The following is a 15,746-nucleotide window of genomic DNA, read 5'->3' as shown; positions in this document are numbered from 1 at the left end:
CTATGAGGTCCTTTATATTTCAAACCCAGCATACTTCCTCTTCTCACCTCAGTCTACACTCTGAGACCACTAGTCTTTCTATACTCAAAGCATACCAAACTATTCCCACTTAAGGCTTTACACTAGCTATTTTCTCTACCTGAAATAGTTTCCACCCTGCCAGTCATCACATAGTGGGCCCTTCTTATGACTCATATACTCATATATATGACTCACATGGCATCTTCTCAAAGAGGCTTTTTCTGATCACTTAATTGGAATTCAGTTCCCACCCAAGTCACTTTCAATTTTATTATGTTTATTCATTTTATTGCCCTGTCATCTGATATTTTCATACATACTTATTTGTCAGTTTTTTTTTTTCTATGTCCTTCCATTAAGTTGTAAATCCTATGAGAAGAAGCTCTGGATCTGGCTCAATCCCTTCTGTATCCTCCCATCATTAATTAGAACAGTGATGGGCACATAATATACTTTTGATGAATGAATAAACGGGAAAAAAATAAAAAGAACAAATGCCCCAGGAATGAATGCTCCTTTTACAAATTAGAAAACAGGTTTAAAGGTATGAGGTAATTTGTCTATTGTCACACATTTAGTAAGTGGCAAAGACAAATCTGAAACCCATATCCAACACCAAAGTCTGATATCTTACCGCCATGTTGTTACTTTTTCCCCAAGTAATTTTATAAATTGTCAAACCCTAATTGTATTCATGTCTTTAAATTCTTGCAAAACTCCCTAGAGTCTTGAACATAAATTCTCATTTTCTATATATTCAATGTGGGTTCAAGAAGGAGATATCAAAGTGAAGCCAGAGAGGCAAGAATGACTGAAAGATCTAAGCAGGGTGGGCATTTGTTATATAAACAGTGAAAACATACGGTAATAAGAAAGCAAACAGAATGCTACAACATTTAACTTGCATTTGCACTGTGCAATAACAAAGGCTTATAAATAAAAGTAAGGAAAATAAGCAGAGTTTTAATTTTCTCATGCTATTGATGCACTCCTATAAAAACATTGTTCAAAATAATAACAGAGACAAATTGATTATCTAATGACACAAAATTTGAGGGGCGGGGAAGGTCTTTACAAAGAGAGCTTCTGTAATTTTGTTTCTATACTGGGACATTAAATGCAGGAAGACATTCTCCACGTTTTTCCATCATATACAATAACTAACAATGTGGGATTTTTTTTTTTTAAATCTTGGGTGATTGTAAAGGATAAAATTGAAAACTGAATGTGCTAAGACTGCTCGAGAATAAATTTCTCTTAAATGTACCTGCATGGTGATTACGTCAACTGGTATTTTTTGCCAAGTCTAGAATGCAAATGTTGAAACTCACGTGCTTTCTTGGTGAAGGTCTCAATCATGTCACTGGGAGGTCCACACCCTGCACTATTGCAGGCCCTGACTTCGACAAAGTATTGGGTATCGGGCAGAAGATTCTCTAGTCTGGCTGAGTACTCTTGACTGGTGACCTGAACTCTATGGGCAGCTGCTTCTTTGTCATGGGCAGCCCAGTACCGAATCTGTAAACATTCAAATTGAGTTAGATTCTGTCAAGACTCAAACATTTCAATTGTGAAAATCCTTTTCAACTGGCTCTGATACTACTAATGCTGGCTGAGTGCCATATACTCAAATATTACTTGATGGTACTTATACTTCTGTCAGAATATGACAAGGCACATAATGTAGGTCAATGAAAGATCTCAAAGACAAATCGAAGGCTCATCTCATGGCCTGAATAGTCTCACACTAACAACAAAAGAGAAAAAAAAAACCAAATTGCATATGATTTACCTTCAAAGTATAACACTGATCTCTGGAAGCATTTCCACAATAATTTTTAACATTTGTTTTCTGTTTTATTTCTGTTTATATCATATCAAATTTGTTATGAGTCATTAATAAAACAGGAAATTTGTTTGACAAAAACAGTCATGTGGCCTAGAACATGCCAGTGTAATAACTTTCTGCTAGCTCATTTTAGAAATATGTATGCAAAATTATTTCCTTTGAACCTATATTGAGGCCAGATATCAGAAATACTATGCCTAATAGCTTAATAGTTGAGGATCCTATTTATCCTTAAATAAATTTATTAAAAAATTTTTTTGAAGATTTTATTTATTTATTCATGAGAGACACACAGAGAGAGGCAGAGACATAGGCAGAGGGAGAAGCAGGCTCCCTGTGGGGAGCCCGATGCGGGACCCTATCCCAGGACTCCAGGATCACGCCCTGAGCCAAAGGCAGATACTCAACCACTGAGCCACCCAGGCATTCCTACCTTTAAAAATGTTATCCATGTTATGATTAGAACTGGTCACTTTTACCAACAAATGTATCAATGACATTCTTTCTTGTCTACTAAAGTTTAAGTAGAAGTTGTGAATTATAATTCTCATCCTTCTAATATGGCTGTTTTATTGGCCAGAAATCTATATATCTAGAATGTAAATGAAAAGGAAAGGATTGCTTATAAATATATTGGTACTTTACATATTTTAGATTCCCCGTCTATAAAGTGATGGACATTTAATTTCACAATTAACCAATTGTGAACCTAGACAATAATATCTAATATTTAAATAATCTTGAATGATTCGTTTACATAAAACAAATCATCATAAAATGGAACTAGATGGCTCCAATTCACTTAGTAACAAAGTAAGGTTTATATGTAGAATGAGCACACTTCAGAACAAAGGCTGGTTACTAAATTGCTAATTGGTTTCCTTCGGAATATTTTTATTTTGCTTACTTGTATTCATTTTTCTCACATCAATAATACTTTTCCTAATGGTTTTGATAGGATCTCCTTGGCATTCCTGTCTTCTGAGAAGAATGGGCTTAGAACCAAGGAAGTAGAATTGCAACAAATGTCTCCAGAGACAGATCTCAGTTGGTAGACATAAGCCTTTCGAAGGAGGGGAGCTTCCTTGAGAAGGAGTGTTTCTGGGTTCTAAAAAGTGTTCAGACAGTGAGTCTGAGTCTTTTCATCTGAGAAGAAGGATGGCCTATATTTTAGTGGGCATTTGAACTAGATAATACATAGGCCACTTGTATTGCTTCACTGAAGAGCTAAGGAAATGTCAAGCACTAAAGTAGTATTAGCCACATACCCTAAAATGTTTTATAGCATTCAAAGTCCATGAAGTTCATGAATTTCCATATGTATGCTTGTCGACTGAGATATATACCACCTTTTAAAATCCTCATTCCATTATAACAAATTTCCTATCCAGCTTAAAGAAACTTTTTAACCAGATTAATATAATAAAGGCCATTTCTAGAAGACATTATGTACTAAAATGAGGAATTAATGTGACAAAAATTTTCTACCTTCTCACTCAAATTTCCATGAGGCATTTTGGTAATACAAAATAAAAGAACAAAGCTTTTCTTAATTTACTATTTGTACCTATATCTGAAATGAGAAATGACTTTATTCATCACATTTTAGCAGGGATTTATGTGGTCAGTCTCCACTAAAATTCACAATAAATTAAATCAGTGACTTAGCTATGCCTTTTAACTAGGAAGCAGAAAGAATTATTGAGTGTGCCACATAGTCCTTCACTTCCTTATTTTAGACAATGAGAGTTGTTTGAACTTTTCACAGTATAGTTAATCTTTATAAATGAAAGCATCTGACACAAAATGAGTTGATTTAATAATCTCTCTTTGAAGTACATGTTTACATGTAACTTACAATGTTTTCAAAGTATACTAAAATAAATAGTAGATATATGTAATAAATGGCACCATCTCTTTTTCTCTGAACTAGCCACTGGCCATGCACTTCATTTTCAAACAGATAATAAATTTGGGCTGTTACATCTTGATCATCTCACTGAATTTCTCAATGTGGTGAAGCACTGACAATAATCTATGAGAAAATAGCTTGGAGTGAGGGTGCAACCCGTTAGTCATAGAGCAAAACACATGTGCTGCTTTTGATTAATCACCAAGGAGACCAAAAGAGAGCCTGGATGAATTAGTGGAAATGGATTACTATGACTAGAAAATACATAACACATACACGTTGCAGGTCCTGCTTTATGGATACTAAACCATACATTCATCTTCATATGCAACAGTAACATACAATGTATCTATTTCTATTTAATGCTGTGACATTTTATAATTTTCACTCTTTCTCTACTATTTCTAAAATCCCCACAGCATCCTTTGTCTACTGTAAATCTATCATAGTGTTTATTAAACAATTATGAAACTGACTCATGACTTGTCTTTCTCTACTCCTATTAGATTAAAAATTATTTGAAGACAGGTATTTATTATTTATTTTTGACACTGTGTGCATAGGACTGCATTTGATGTATGGTACTTTTTCACTCATTGAACAAATAGCTATCAGGTACCATTTTGTACCAGTTATTGTGCTGGGTGCTGGGAATGCAGTGAAGACCCAAGCTGACATTAGTTATCATAGATCTCATTAAGAAAATAAAGGAAGAAATAAAAATGTTTAAGTTCACATAAAATCACATATCTTTGACAGAGAGATCGAAGTATATTATTTTGCCCCAAGAAAAGGCACTCTTTACAAAAGTATTAGGATGCTAAAAGGAAAACCTTTAGCAAAAGAATATCATACTTTTCATAAATCTGTGTGCTATGCTAAGACTACTTTTGTACAAAGATAATATAGTTATACTCTTCCCAGGAAAATTTAAGAAATTTGCAGGAAAAAATGGCTCTTTTAACCTCACTTTCTCCAAAGGGGATTATAATAAAGAAATGGATATTACAATTATGGAAATGCCTAAAGATGTTTAGCACTTCTGAAAATTAGGATTGCCCCATTTTATTATTTTCTACTTTGATAAACTTTTGTATCAGATTTCTAAGTTCTGTCCTTTCAATTCTGAGTTTTCTGAGAAAAAAAATCATGTGACAAGTTAATATTCTTTGGTTAAGCATTTAATATAGCATTTAGGAAAAATTAATATGATTATTTAATTGAAAAAATGAGACTCTGACACAAAATATCTCAATCTCTAGAAATATATAATAACTATACTATCCAAGTATCAGACTGCTTAGATTATTAGTATATTCTATGTGAAAGGAATAGTAGTAACAGAAATCATTCAAATCTGTATTCTTATATCTTTGGGGAGCTGTTTAAAATTCTTTTATTTCAGCCACTGGTGCAGGGACCAACCAATTCTATGTAGGCTTCAATTAACTTCTTGTAAGTACAACCAGTTAGCATTTCACTTGTGCTAGTGCTACGTACAACCTCTCACTCCCAGTCTCAGGTTGATGTTGATGTTGCAAGTGAAACTTATCCCTCAGTCCATGTAAGTGAGAGGGGAGGTGATGCTCATGGGGCCACCCTTCACCAGTGGGGAACAAGAGTGGAGGAATGCTCCACCTCCCCTTTCCTCCCAGGAAGGGCAGTTCTGAGCCACATTCTAAAGGTCCTCAAAGATCCCACACAATACAGTACGGGCTGCCCACAGGGTTTGCCAAAAAGATAAAGCATCTTCCTATCTGAGCTTCCCCTTTCCCTGTCCTTTCCCCTTTTTCCTCATCCTTGTTCTCTGGAATCATATTAAAACAAACAAACAAACAACAGCAACAATAAAACACTACGTTTTTCCACACCTGTGTGTCAGACTCTGCTTTGAGGAGATCCAGATAAATATAGATGCCTTCATCAAAATAAGAAAATGAAGCACTTCCTAAGTATTAGTTTATGCTCACCATCATAAATGAACCTTTAACAAAATTTAAGTAGGTTACTCAGGATTGAAAATCCTCTAAGATAAAGATGCCTGGGTGGCTCAGTGGTTGAGCATCTACCTTTGGCTCAGGGCTTGATCCCGGTCCAGGGATCGAGTTCCACATCAGGCTCCTTGTGAAAGCCTGCTTCCCCCTCTGTCTCTGCCTCTCTCTGTGTCTCTCATAAATAAATTTATAAAATCTTAAAAAAAAACATTTAAGATAATTGTGAAATCAATTATCTGCATTAATCTCTGATTCAGCTGCTAAGAGTTTTTGCATTTGTTATTCCTGATAGCATATTTTGCTTGTTTTCATTAAGTGAAGTGAATGTTTTTACCTGCTGGGTGAGCACTTCTTACATTCTTCTAGTTCACCTATGCTGCAGGAAAACTTAATGGTATTAAGGTTAGAAGTGGGGAGCTCTTGAACTAGGCAAGAGGAAAAAATGAGTAAAACTTAAGCACTCTACTGAGATGTACTTTAAAACCACAAGGGAAGAGATTATTTTTAAACTCAATTGCCTACAGTTCTCACTTGAAATATCAGGAAATTAACCTTGAGATGGGGTCAATCACATAGGAGCTAGGCTTCTCCAGTTTTTTATTTTATTTTCTTAATGTGTTACTTTTTTTCTCTGTTTCTTTATAACTTAGACTCTGAGTACCTTTTTATAGGAAGTGCACTGGGATATTAGTTTTCTCAACCATCTATCTTGTTAAACTGCTGGCTTCTCCCATCATATTTTAAAATAGAAACAATAACCACATTATACTCAGTCGAGGAACCCCTCACACCCCCATACAGGGGCATTTTCTTACAGGAGGATAAATGTTACAGATATTCTCTTTTAAGCTTTCATGCTTGTCTCTTTGATATTCAAGGTTCTGTGTCAAAGACTCAAAAGGTTTTTAAGAAAGAACAAATGGAAACAATAATCTTGTAATTTATTTCCAATATTTTTAACTTATTTGGAAAGACAAGACCTAGGTTCAAATCTGGTTATGCCAGTTATTACCCAGACAAATGTTTCTAAATTTCAAATTCTTCATCTTTACAACAGGGATAATAATAGTATCTATTCCCTAGGATCATGTGGATTCAATACAATAAGCTTAACTGTTTAGCATAGCAAGGGCTCAACAAATGCTTTCATTCTTATATTTAATATTATTATCATTTTCATCACTGATATCATCATCATCATCGTCGTCTTCAACTATTCAATGACATAGAACAAGGAAAAGCATTAAATGCTTTCATTTCATTCTACACAACAGTCCTATGAGGGATGATTACTTTCTCAGCTTTCCAGGTGAAAAAAACAACACTCAGAAATTACAAATAAATTTTGTACCAAATTTCAAATAAATTTTGTACCAAATTCCTCAGAGCAGATCAATCTGGATCTGCTTGGCAACAGAGCTGACAATTTTCTACTTACTATGGAGTTGCAAAAAGTCAGATATCTGTGAAATTAAATTCCTCAATGGCATACATTTTTTCCTTGAAAATTATCATTTGAGAAAATAGGATCTGCTAAAAAAATTTTGCTATTTAATTGAAAATTCTTAATTGATGTTTACTTCCAATGAAAAAAGCTTATTTTCTGATTATTATCATTGCTTCCTGCCTCATATTTTCTTTGTTCTCTACTTGTTAGAAATTATAAAATAGTCAATACATAATTCTTAGGCAAAGACAATGTTTTTTAAAAAGCAGAATATAATTAGCATTTTAATTCGTGAGTTATGTATTAAACAATCTTTTCTTCGAGGCACCTGGGTGGTTCAGTTGGTTAAATGTCTGCCTTTGGCTCATGATGCTGGAGTCCTGGGATTAAGCCCACATCAGGCTTCCTGCTCAGTGGGGAGTCTGCTTGTCCCTCCTCCTCCCACTCCTGCTCTCTCTCTCTCCTCCTTTCTCTGTCTCTCAAATAAATAAAATATTTTAAAAAGTAAGTAACTAATCTTTTAAGAAAAAATGCTCTGGTCCAAAACATGACTTTCAAGTTCCAAATACTGGTGTCTTCTTCCATGAAACCTTAAATTTATTACAGGGGTTTGTAACAGCTAGTGAATTTCTCTATTTTTCCCATTCCTTTTATAATAGCGGTAAATGTAATTGTCAATTTAATAATTTATGAATATTGGGTCTTTCCAGTTTACTTCTACCATTACACTCTTTTTGTAATAACTTCAGCTCAACCCTTGTAAAGCTTATCTGAAGACACTTTGAGATGCATCAAAATCATAACCTACAGTACAAAAAAAAGAGAGGAGATGTAGAGCTTCCTGATATTTTACATATTTAAAACTTAAAGCTTGGGTTGGTTTTGTGGTTACTCCTTAGAAACATGGCTTTGAAAAAGCCAGATTGTAACACATGATTTGATCATACTTCAGTATCCTATCAGCACTCAGTGAGCATCTGTTTAGTGTTTACTCTGAGCCCAGCACTGTTATTGGCACTGAGAGAGCAAAGCAGACAAAATCCTACCCTCAAGGAGTTAATATTTCATGGAAAGATGAAGAAGGGAGAACACAAGAATTGAGAGGCCTAGCTGACTGGGTGGGCAGCTCACTGCCTGTAGCTTCCGAAGGTCATTCACTGTCCATTCACTGTCTAAAACAGAGAGGAGTCTGTGGTTTGGCATAAAGCCCTGAACTGTGAATCAGAAAAGCTGAGTTTTACATATTGCTTTGACACTTAATTTGTGCTGAAGCAAGTCATTGAACCTCTGGCATCCATTTGATCATCTGCAAAGATAGGATATTGCCAATTCCATTTTCACTCTTTGTGCTTAAAAATATGAGATGATTTCACTTTTCCTGCACAATCATGGCTAAATTTTGCTAATCTTGTATTAGAGACCCCACCCCAGCTTCAATTTTCCAGGTCTTTTTCCCTTTAATACAAATCCTCCCCTTTCTATCTGGCTATTTCTGCTGGTCTTTAAAGACCCAAATCAAAGGAAGTTTTCTTTGTGATATTTTCAAAGTTACCAATTTTCTACCTTCACAGATCACATTATGAGACATATATTTGGCATATGTTATGGGTATTTCCTTTATAGAGATTTTTAGAACTAGAACTACTGAGACAAATAGAATAAACATTTTAAGGATGCTTTTATAAATTACCAAAATGATTTCCAAAAAAACTTAAAATATACCAGAATTTTATGAGAATGTCTCAAAAGATTTTGCTTACCCATGAGTGTTATCACCTTAGTTTTTATTTTGGCTCACTATGAATGCACAGGATTCTACATCTCTCCTGGATAAGTCAGTTAGGAACCTGTGCCTTATTTTTAGGAATTAGCTTACAAATGCCCAACATATTAAACATAGAGATTACAGTGTTAGTTGCCACATAAATCAATGGCCACAGAACATTGAAAGATGGAACGTATTTGAAAACTGATGCTAATACACTTATGAATAAATGTATATAGTTTTATAAAAATTGAACTCACCTGATAGCTTTCCACTATTTTTTCTACAACATGCTCCCAATGAACAGATATCTCAGAAGATGATAAGACTTTTACACCTACTTCTGTTGGGGCTTCACTGGGAGCTGAAATTTGATGAGAACATTATATTCTTATATAAGATCCTTATATAACAAAATTCAAATAGCACCATTTGCTGAATAAATGGATTAAAACTATATTTTAATATTTTCAAGTAGTTTTCATATTTGTAAAATAAGGTAAGTCCAATAATTTCACTATCTTTTTCTCTAGCTCTACTAATACTACTTTATTTCATGGTCATCAATGATATATGCACACACATAGTCATCTACAAGAATGTTAATATAGACTTTTACATATGTAAAATACACATATACAGACACACTTTTAAAAAATATGGAAAGCTTTGTGGATTTTTCTAATATCTTTGAGCAAGAACTGTACTAATTTTTTGGTTTTTTTTTTTTTGCATTTCTCCCAATTAATCTGCTTAAGAAAGCCCATGGATGCAGATTAAATTATTACATTTAGTTTATCAACTCTACATTATAAAAAACAGGAAATTTGGTATTTATTATAAAACAATGTTCATTACGATTAATTTTCAATTTTCTCAGACTTTATTTACAGGAGCTAAAGATAAGTAGAGACGCTATTTTTTTAATTTTTTTTTTTTAAGATCCTTTGAAACAAGTTGTGACACCCACTGCTTCTTAGGCTCAGGAAAGCTTTTATAAGTCTAATCATCCAACTGGGCATCAAGTCAAGTATGTATCAAAAAGGCCTCTGTTCAGTGAAAAAAAAGTAATTTACATCCCTTATGAAAATTACACAAAGAAACTAAGGAAATCTTTAAGAAAGAATGATCAATTTTTATTGTCTTTTATTAACAAGCCATAATCCTCTTTTATGTTAAAAATGTCCTGGACATGAACACTGTTGATTTTCTAAATCAAGGTAAATGCGTAGCACTATGATAGACTTCTTAGCAATAAAAGAAAAGATGAACACTTATACAAGTTTCAGCACATGCAGGTTTTATGAGACTCATGAAACATTTAGGATAGAAATATAATTAAATGCAGATGGCCATGACTAAAGAGATGACAAGTATGGCCTTTTGCCTGACTACTTTAGCATCAAATAAAAGCAATAAAAAAATTGACATTGGGTGAGAAGGTAACTTGTAAAATGCTTTTTACTTTCATTTCCCCTGTGAGATATACTCATATTGTTCAAACAGGTAACACTGAGTCAAGTTATCATATTTCTGCTGAATCAGAGCAAGCACAGAGAATGTTAAGATTTATTACTCAGGACTAAAAAGTCTTGAATTCATTATAAACTTAAATAATTCCTATTTTTCGTCTTTATATGTATTTAGTTGAGTTAACTAACATAAGTGTGTGTGTGTATTTACACACATATATATTAAAATATATGTATATATATATGGTTGCCTTACGTATAAACACACACACATATATGAATATATATGTGGTTGCCTTTCATATTTGTGTTGTAAGTAAAGATCATGGAGTGACTTGAATGCATATTAAATTTTTAACAAATATGAAAGTTAATAACTACGTGACTGAAGAGCATATGTGAGTTCTATGGGGTAACTAAATGTTTATTTTGAAGTAAAAATAGTAAAAATTGGGTAAATGAATAGAGTGTTTTTCCTCTAAGAGATCAGAGGAGTATCTCCTACAGATTTAAGTCCTCACACTCTTCCATTTGTGCTTTTTATACATGTGCAAAGAGAACTTGGCCAAGGATAAATGTGTTAGGTCAGAAGCCAATGAAATCCTTATTTGCTTTTCTAGCCAATAATATTTACAGAGTGCCCAGGAGATGGATATATAATAAGTAGATCTTTAAAAAAAAATAAGGAGGTCTTATGTTTCTTTAGATAGGAAAATCATAATAAAAAACTAGTGTCTTAAATAGGAAATCACAGAAATCAATACCATTATGTATAATCTAAAACTATAAATTATTTAGCATAGACCTATAGAGTCCTTTAGGACCATGCTCAGATCAGTTAGAGTTTCTAGAAAAACAAAGAGGGCCAGTATCTATATATTTATCCTCTTAAATAGTCTTCCAAGTCTTCCAAGTCTTTCCTTTTCCAAGAAAAAAATTCTACTGCCTTTCTGACTCCATTTTCATAGAATTATGCTTAGATTCCCTTAATAAAATTTCAGTACTCTATTGTAATGACAAAAAACTGACATAAATGCTATAATTACACACTTTTAGGGTTAAAAGTGGGAAATTTTGCTCCCCAAAAAAGTGTAAGTTAAGTAATTTATAAGCAGTAAATGTTGTGAATGCACACACATATTGAGGTTCCCATCATGTATGGAGAATTTCTGACTTCAAAATTAGAACCAAGAGGCCAGGAGCAGGAGTCTATAATTATTTTAGTGGAGATCTCCTGACTTTCATGGACATGATCTCAAGGATGAAATAGGTTTGGGTGGCATTCTTGTCTTTACATGGTTAGAGTGACATTTTAATTTGGATCCGAGTAATACTCATTTACTAAATGCTTAGTATTATGAAAAGATCTTAGTAAGTTCATAAAGGCAGCAGACAAATGCCTGCCAGAGGCTTCAGCTTCTCCCCTCCCTCATCCTATTGGTAAGGTCTTTCTTTCACCTACCATCTTGTGCTGAATTAATAACTGCTGTGAGGCTGTACGGTCCATCTCCTTTGTTGTTAAAGGCCTTTACTTTGACTTGAAATGCAGTAGATGGGCGCATGGTCTCGTCTTTGTGGACGTAGCGGCCGGTATCTGGATTAGTAACTGTAACTTTTTTCCATTCTTCCCCATCAAATGGCTTAAATGCCACTATGTAACCAAAATTGTTGCCGTAGTGGTATTCTCTTGACAAAGGCTACATAGAAATTGAAATATTGAATAGGTTTAAGCAATACATTAGTTAATGGGGGGAATGTCAATGCAAATAATAGTAACTGTACATAGGGAAGCATGTTCTTTGTAAAAATGTACTTAAGAAAATATGTTCATCAGTTAGTGTTGCCTGGAAATGCCAGGGCAAAAACATGTTCAAACAAGTAATGACTTCGCTTACCAAGGATGCTCTTCCTGTAATATCTCAAGGGGGGCTTCCTCTCTGGGCATTTCACATTCAATTCCTTCACCCTACAATGCTCTTCCATACAACAGAAGGCCCCTTCCCTCATTTTCTTGAGGTGAAAAATCACTCAGTTGTGGCCTTCCCAGTCACAGAATATGCCATTTCAAGATTCTTTCCATAATACCTCATATCCCACATTCCTGCTTTATTTTCTTCTCTTTAACAGCCCCACGATCCATGTTAATGACTTATTTATCCACTTCATTGTTTCTCTCAACTACTAAAATATAAGTTTCATGAGGGGAAGGGTTTCTGGGACTTTCATTTACCTTTACTCCTAGAACCTAGAAAGCCTCCAGCAATATTTAGTGAATGAGTTAGTTACTTTCTTTAGAGTTGAAAGGTAATGTTAAGGGAGTTATACAAGACTAAAATATCTTGTCTTGTAACCAGGCAATGGAGACTGGTTGGAAGAAAAAAGAGAGAAGGTGAAGGAAGAAATGATACTGCCCTCATCTGTGGGAGACTGGCTTTGGACCCTTGTCTGACACAATAGTAAAGAAAGTGCTCTGTTTGGCATTATTTTCTGACTCTTATTATTTTACATGTCAACTGCCCAGTAAAGAAGTTCATGTCAGCCTTAACAATCCATTATTTATAAGTGATGGTAAAAGTAGTTCCAGTAAGTACTCATTTAGTCTTATTTAGTTAGTAAGAAAATATGTAAATTGTGTATTTATTTTTTCACCAGAAATATCAAAGTTATCTTGAGAAAAAACCTTGAAGTAAACATAGCATAGTTGTTTGAATATACTTACATCAAGCATGATAGTATAGAAAAGTACATCCTAAAGCATGATCCCACGGATGCACAAATTGTGATTTTTTTTCATTATTAGAAAATATAGCCCAATGTTTCTATAGTAGCTTAAACATTTTCCTTATTGATAGTTACCTACCTACTTTTTTTGCAAATTAGAGTATATCAGACTCAGTTATAGAGATTTCAAATCTCAATGCAACTGGAAAAAATTTCCAAATTAAAAAAAAAATCCCTTAATAAAACTAGGGAAAAAATAATGATTTTCAAGTTGTATTCCCAGAGACTTGATTTATAATTTTTAGAATAGGATTTCTCATTACAAATTTTTGATAAGCCCCTCATCTTATCCTGAAACTGATAAGAAAAAAATCAAGTCACATATAAAAAGAGTAAAATATTCTAATTTTCCTGATATCTGCCCTTATATGTGTTACATTGATATAGAACTGCACTTTGGGTCATAAAACATTAAAATATTCTGGATGCTTCAATAACAAGTCTTTTGGGTAACTTCTGAGATTGACTTATCATAATAGATTACACTAGTGATCAAAGTCTCAATTCTGAATGCAAATTCCAATTTAAAAACAGGTGCTGAGGGGCACTGATGGCTCAGTCAGTTAAGCATCTGCCCTTGGCTCAGGTCATGATCCTGGAGTCCTGGGAGCAAGGCCCATGTCAGGCTTTCTACTCAGCTAGGAGTCTGTTTGTCCCTCTCTCCCTCTCTCTGTCCCTCCCCCGCTCATGTTCTCTCTCTCAAATAAATAAAATCTTTAAAAAAAATAAAATAAAAACAGGTGCTGAGGGGCATGAGTGGTACTTGGGTGGTTCAGTTGGTTGAGCACCCAACTCTTGACTTCAGTTCAGGTCATGATCTCAGGTCATGAGGTTTAGCCCTGCTTATGATTCTCTCTCCCCCTTTGCTCCTTTGCCCTTCTCCCCTCTTGCATACATACACACATGCTTTCTCAAAATAAATAAATAATAAGAATATAAAAACAAGCACTGATACAAGTTTTTTAACTAAGTCTTTGGGTATTGAATGTCCAGAGAAAATGTTATAAATTAAAATTGGGTTGCCACATCACAGTGGGTTCAAAAATATCTGGAGTCAGAAAGTTGATGGTTTGCTTAATCTTTTAGGCATTCATTATCTATTTTTGGATAGGAACTGCACACGAAGCCATAGCAAGCCAGGTAAAAGATCTGACTTGCATCAGAGAAAAAAATTTTTTTTAGTAATTTATTCTTGCTTGTGCTTTTGAGCACTGATTTTTTCCTCTTTTTTTTTTCTTTTCTTAAAGTAAAGTTACATTTTGGATAAGGGATTGTGAAATGAACAACTTCCATAGAAGAAAAGTCATCATGAGTTTGTCGGATACTCCAGAAGTAGATGTCTATTCAAAGTGCAGGTTAGATAAGCTTGCAGCTAAAATTTGTCTTTCAAAATACAATTACAGATGTAATGAAAATATGTTGGAATGAAAGTTAACATCTTATTCCATGCAAATAAAAATAACAAAACCTCAAGGAGTCTTGCAAAAATAAAATTACATGCAAAATAATATTAAGTTTAAAAATGCAGTATACAAAGATGGCAGAAGAGTAAGGGTCCTCAACTCACCTGGTCCCCCCAATGTACCTAGATAACTTTCAAACCATACTGAACACCTACAAATTCAACCTGTGATTTAAAGAGAGAACAGCCAGAATGCCAGAAAGAAAATGGTTTTTGCTTCTAGCAAGGTCTCTGACTTTGTCAGAATCATTTAGGGTGAAATTTACTTAGGATGTGGTTGATATTCTTGACTCAGCCCACTCATACAGCCACTCTGCACTGAGCAAAAAGACTACAAGGAAAAACTCACCACAAAAGAAAGAATCAGAAATAGTACGCTCTGACAGAGTTACAGAATTTAGATAACAATTCTATGTTAGAAAGCCAATTCAGAAGCACAATTATCAAGTTACTGGTGGCTCTGGAAAAAAGCATAAAGGATTCAAGAGACTTCATGACTGCAGAATTTAGATCTAATTAGGCCAAAATTAAAAAAAAAAACAATTAAATGAAATGCAATCCAAACTGAAGGTCCTAATGATGAGGGCTAAGTAGGTGGAAGAAAGAGTGAGTGACATAGAAGGCAAGTTGATGGCAAGAAAGGAAGCTAAGGAAATAAGAGAAAAAGAAAAGACCATGAGGAAAGGTTAAGGAAATAAATGACAGCCTCAGAAGGAAGAATCTATGTATAATTGGGGTTCCAGATGGCACTGAAAAAGGGAGAGAGGACCAGAAAGCATATTTGAAAAAAATCATAGCTGAGAAATTCCCTAATTTGGGGAGGGAAACAAGCATTCATATCCAGGAGATAGAGAGGTCCCCCTCAAAATCAATAAAAACCGTTCAACACCTTGACATTTAATAGTGAAACTTGCAAATTCCAAAGATAAAGAGAAAATCCTTAAGACAGTGAGAGACTAGAGATTCTTAACTTATATGAGGAGAAATATTAGATTAATAGCAGACCTCTCCACAGAGACCTGGCAGGCCGGAAACAGCTAGCA

General features: G+C 34.3%; 1 protein-coding gene across 3 annotated transcripts in view; it reads right to left on the bottom strand.

Moving 5' to 3' along the window:
• The window catches only part of CNTN1 (contactin 1), a 347,447-nt gene that overhangs the window by 39,369 nt on the left and 292,332 nt on the right, over positions 1–15,746 (bottom strand). For all 3 annotated transcript variants that reach the window (XM_055318909.1, XM_055318908.1, XM_055318911.1), the window contains 3 exons: positions 11,923–12,157; positions 9,249–9,352; positions 1,353–1,539 (listed from right to left, as the gene is read on the bottom strand). In XM_055318909.1, coding sequence (XP_055174884.1) covers positions 1,353–1,539; positions 9,249–9,352; positions 11,923–12,157 — 526 coding nt within the window. The remainder of the gene's footprint in view (positions 1–1,352; positions 1,540–9,248; positions 9,353–11,922; positions 12,158–15,746) is intronic.

Source organism: Nyctereutes procyonoides, unplaced genomic scaffold, assembly GCF_905146905.1.
Source record: "Nyctereutes procyonoides isolate TBG_1078 unplaced genomic scaffold, NYPRO_anot_genome, whole genome shotgun sequence".
Lineage (NCBI taxonomy): Eukaryota > Metazoa > Chordata > Mammalia > Carnivora > Canidae > Nyctereutes > Nyctereutes procyonoides.
This window is presented reverse-complemented; position numbering and strand designations above follow the sequence as displayed.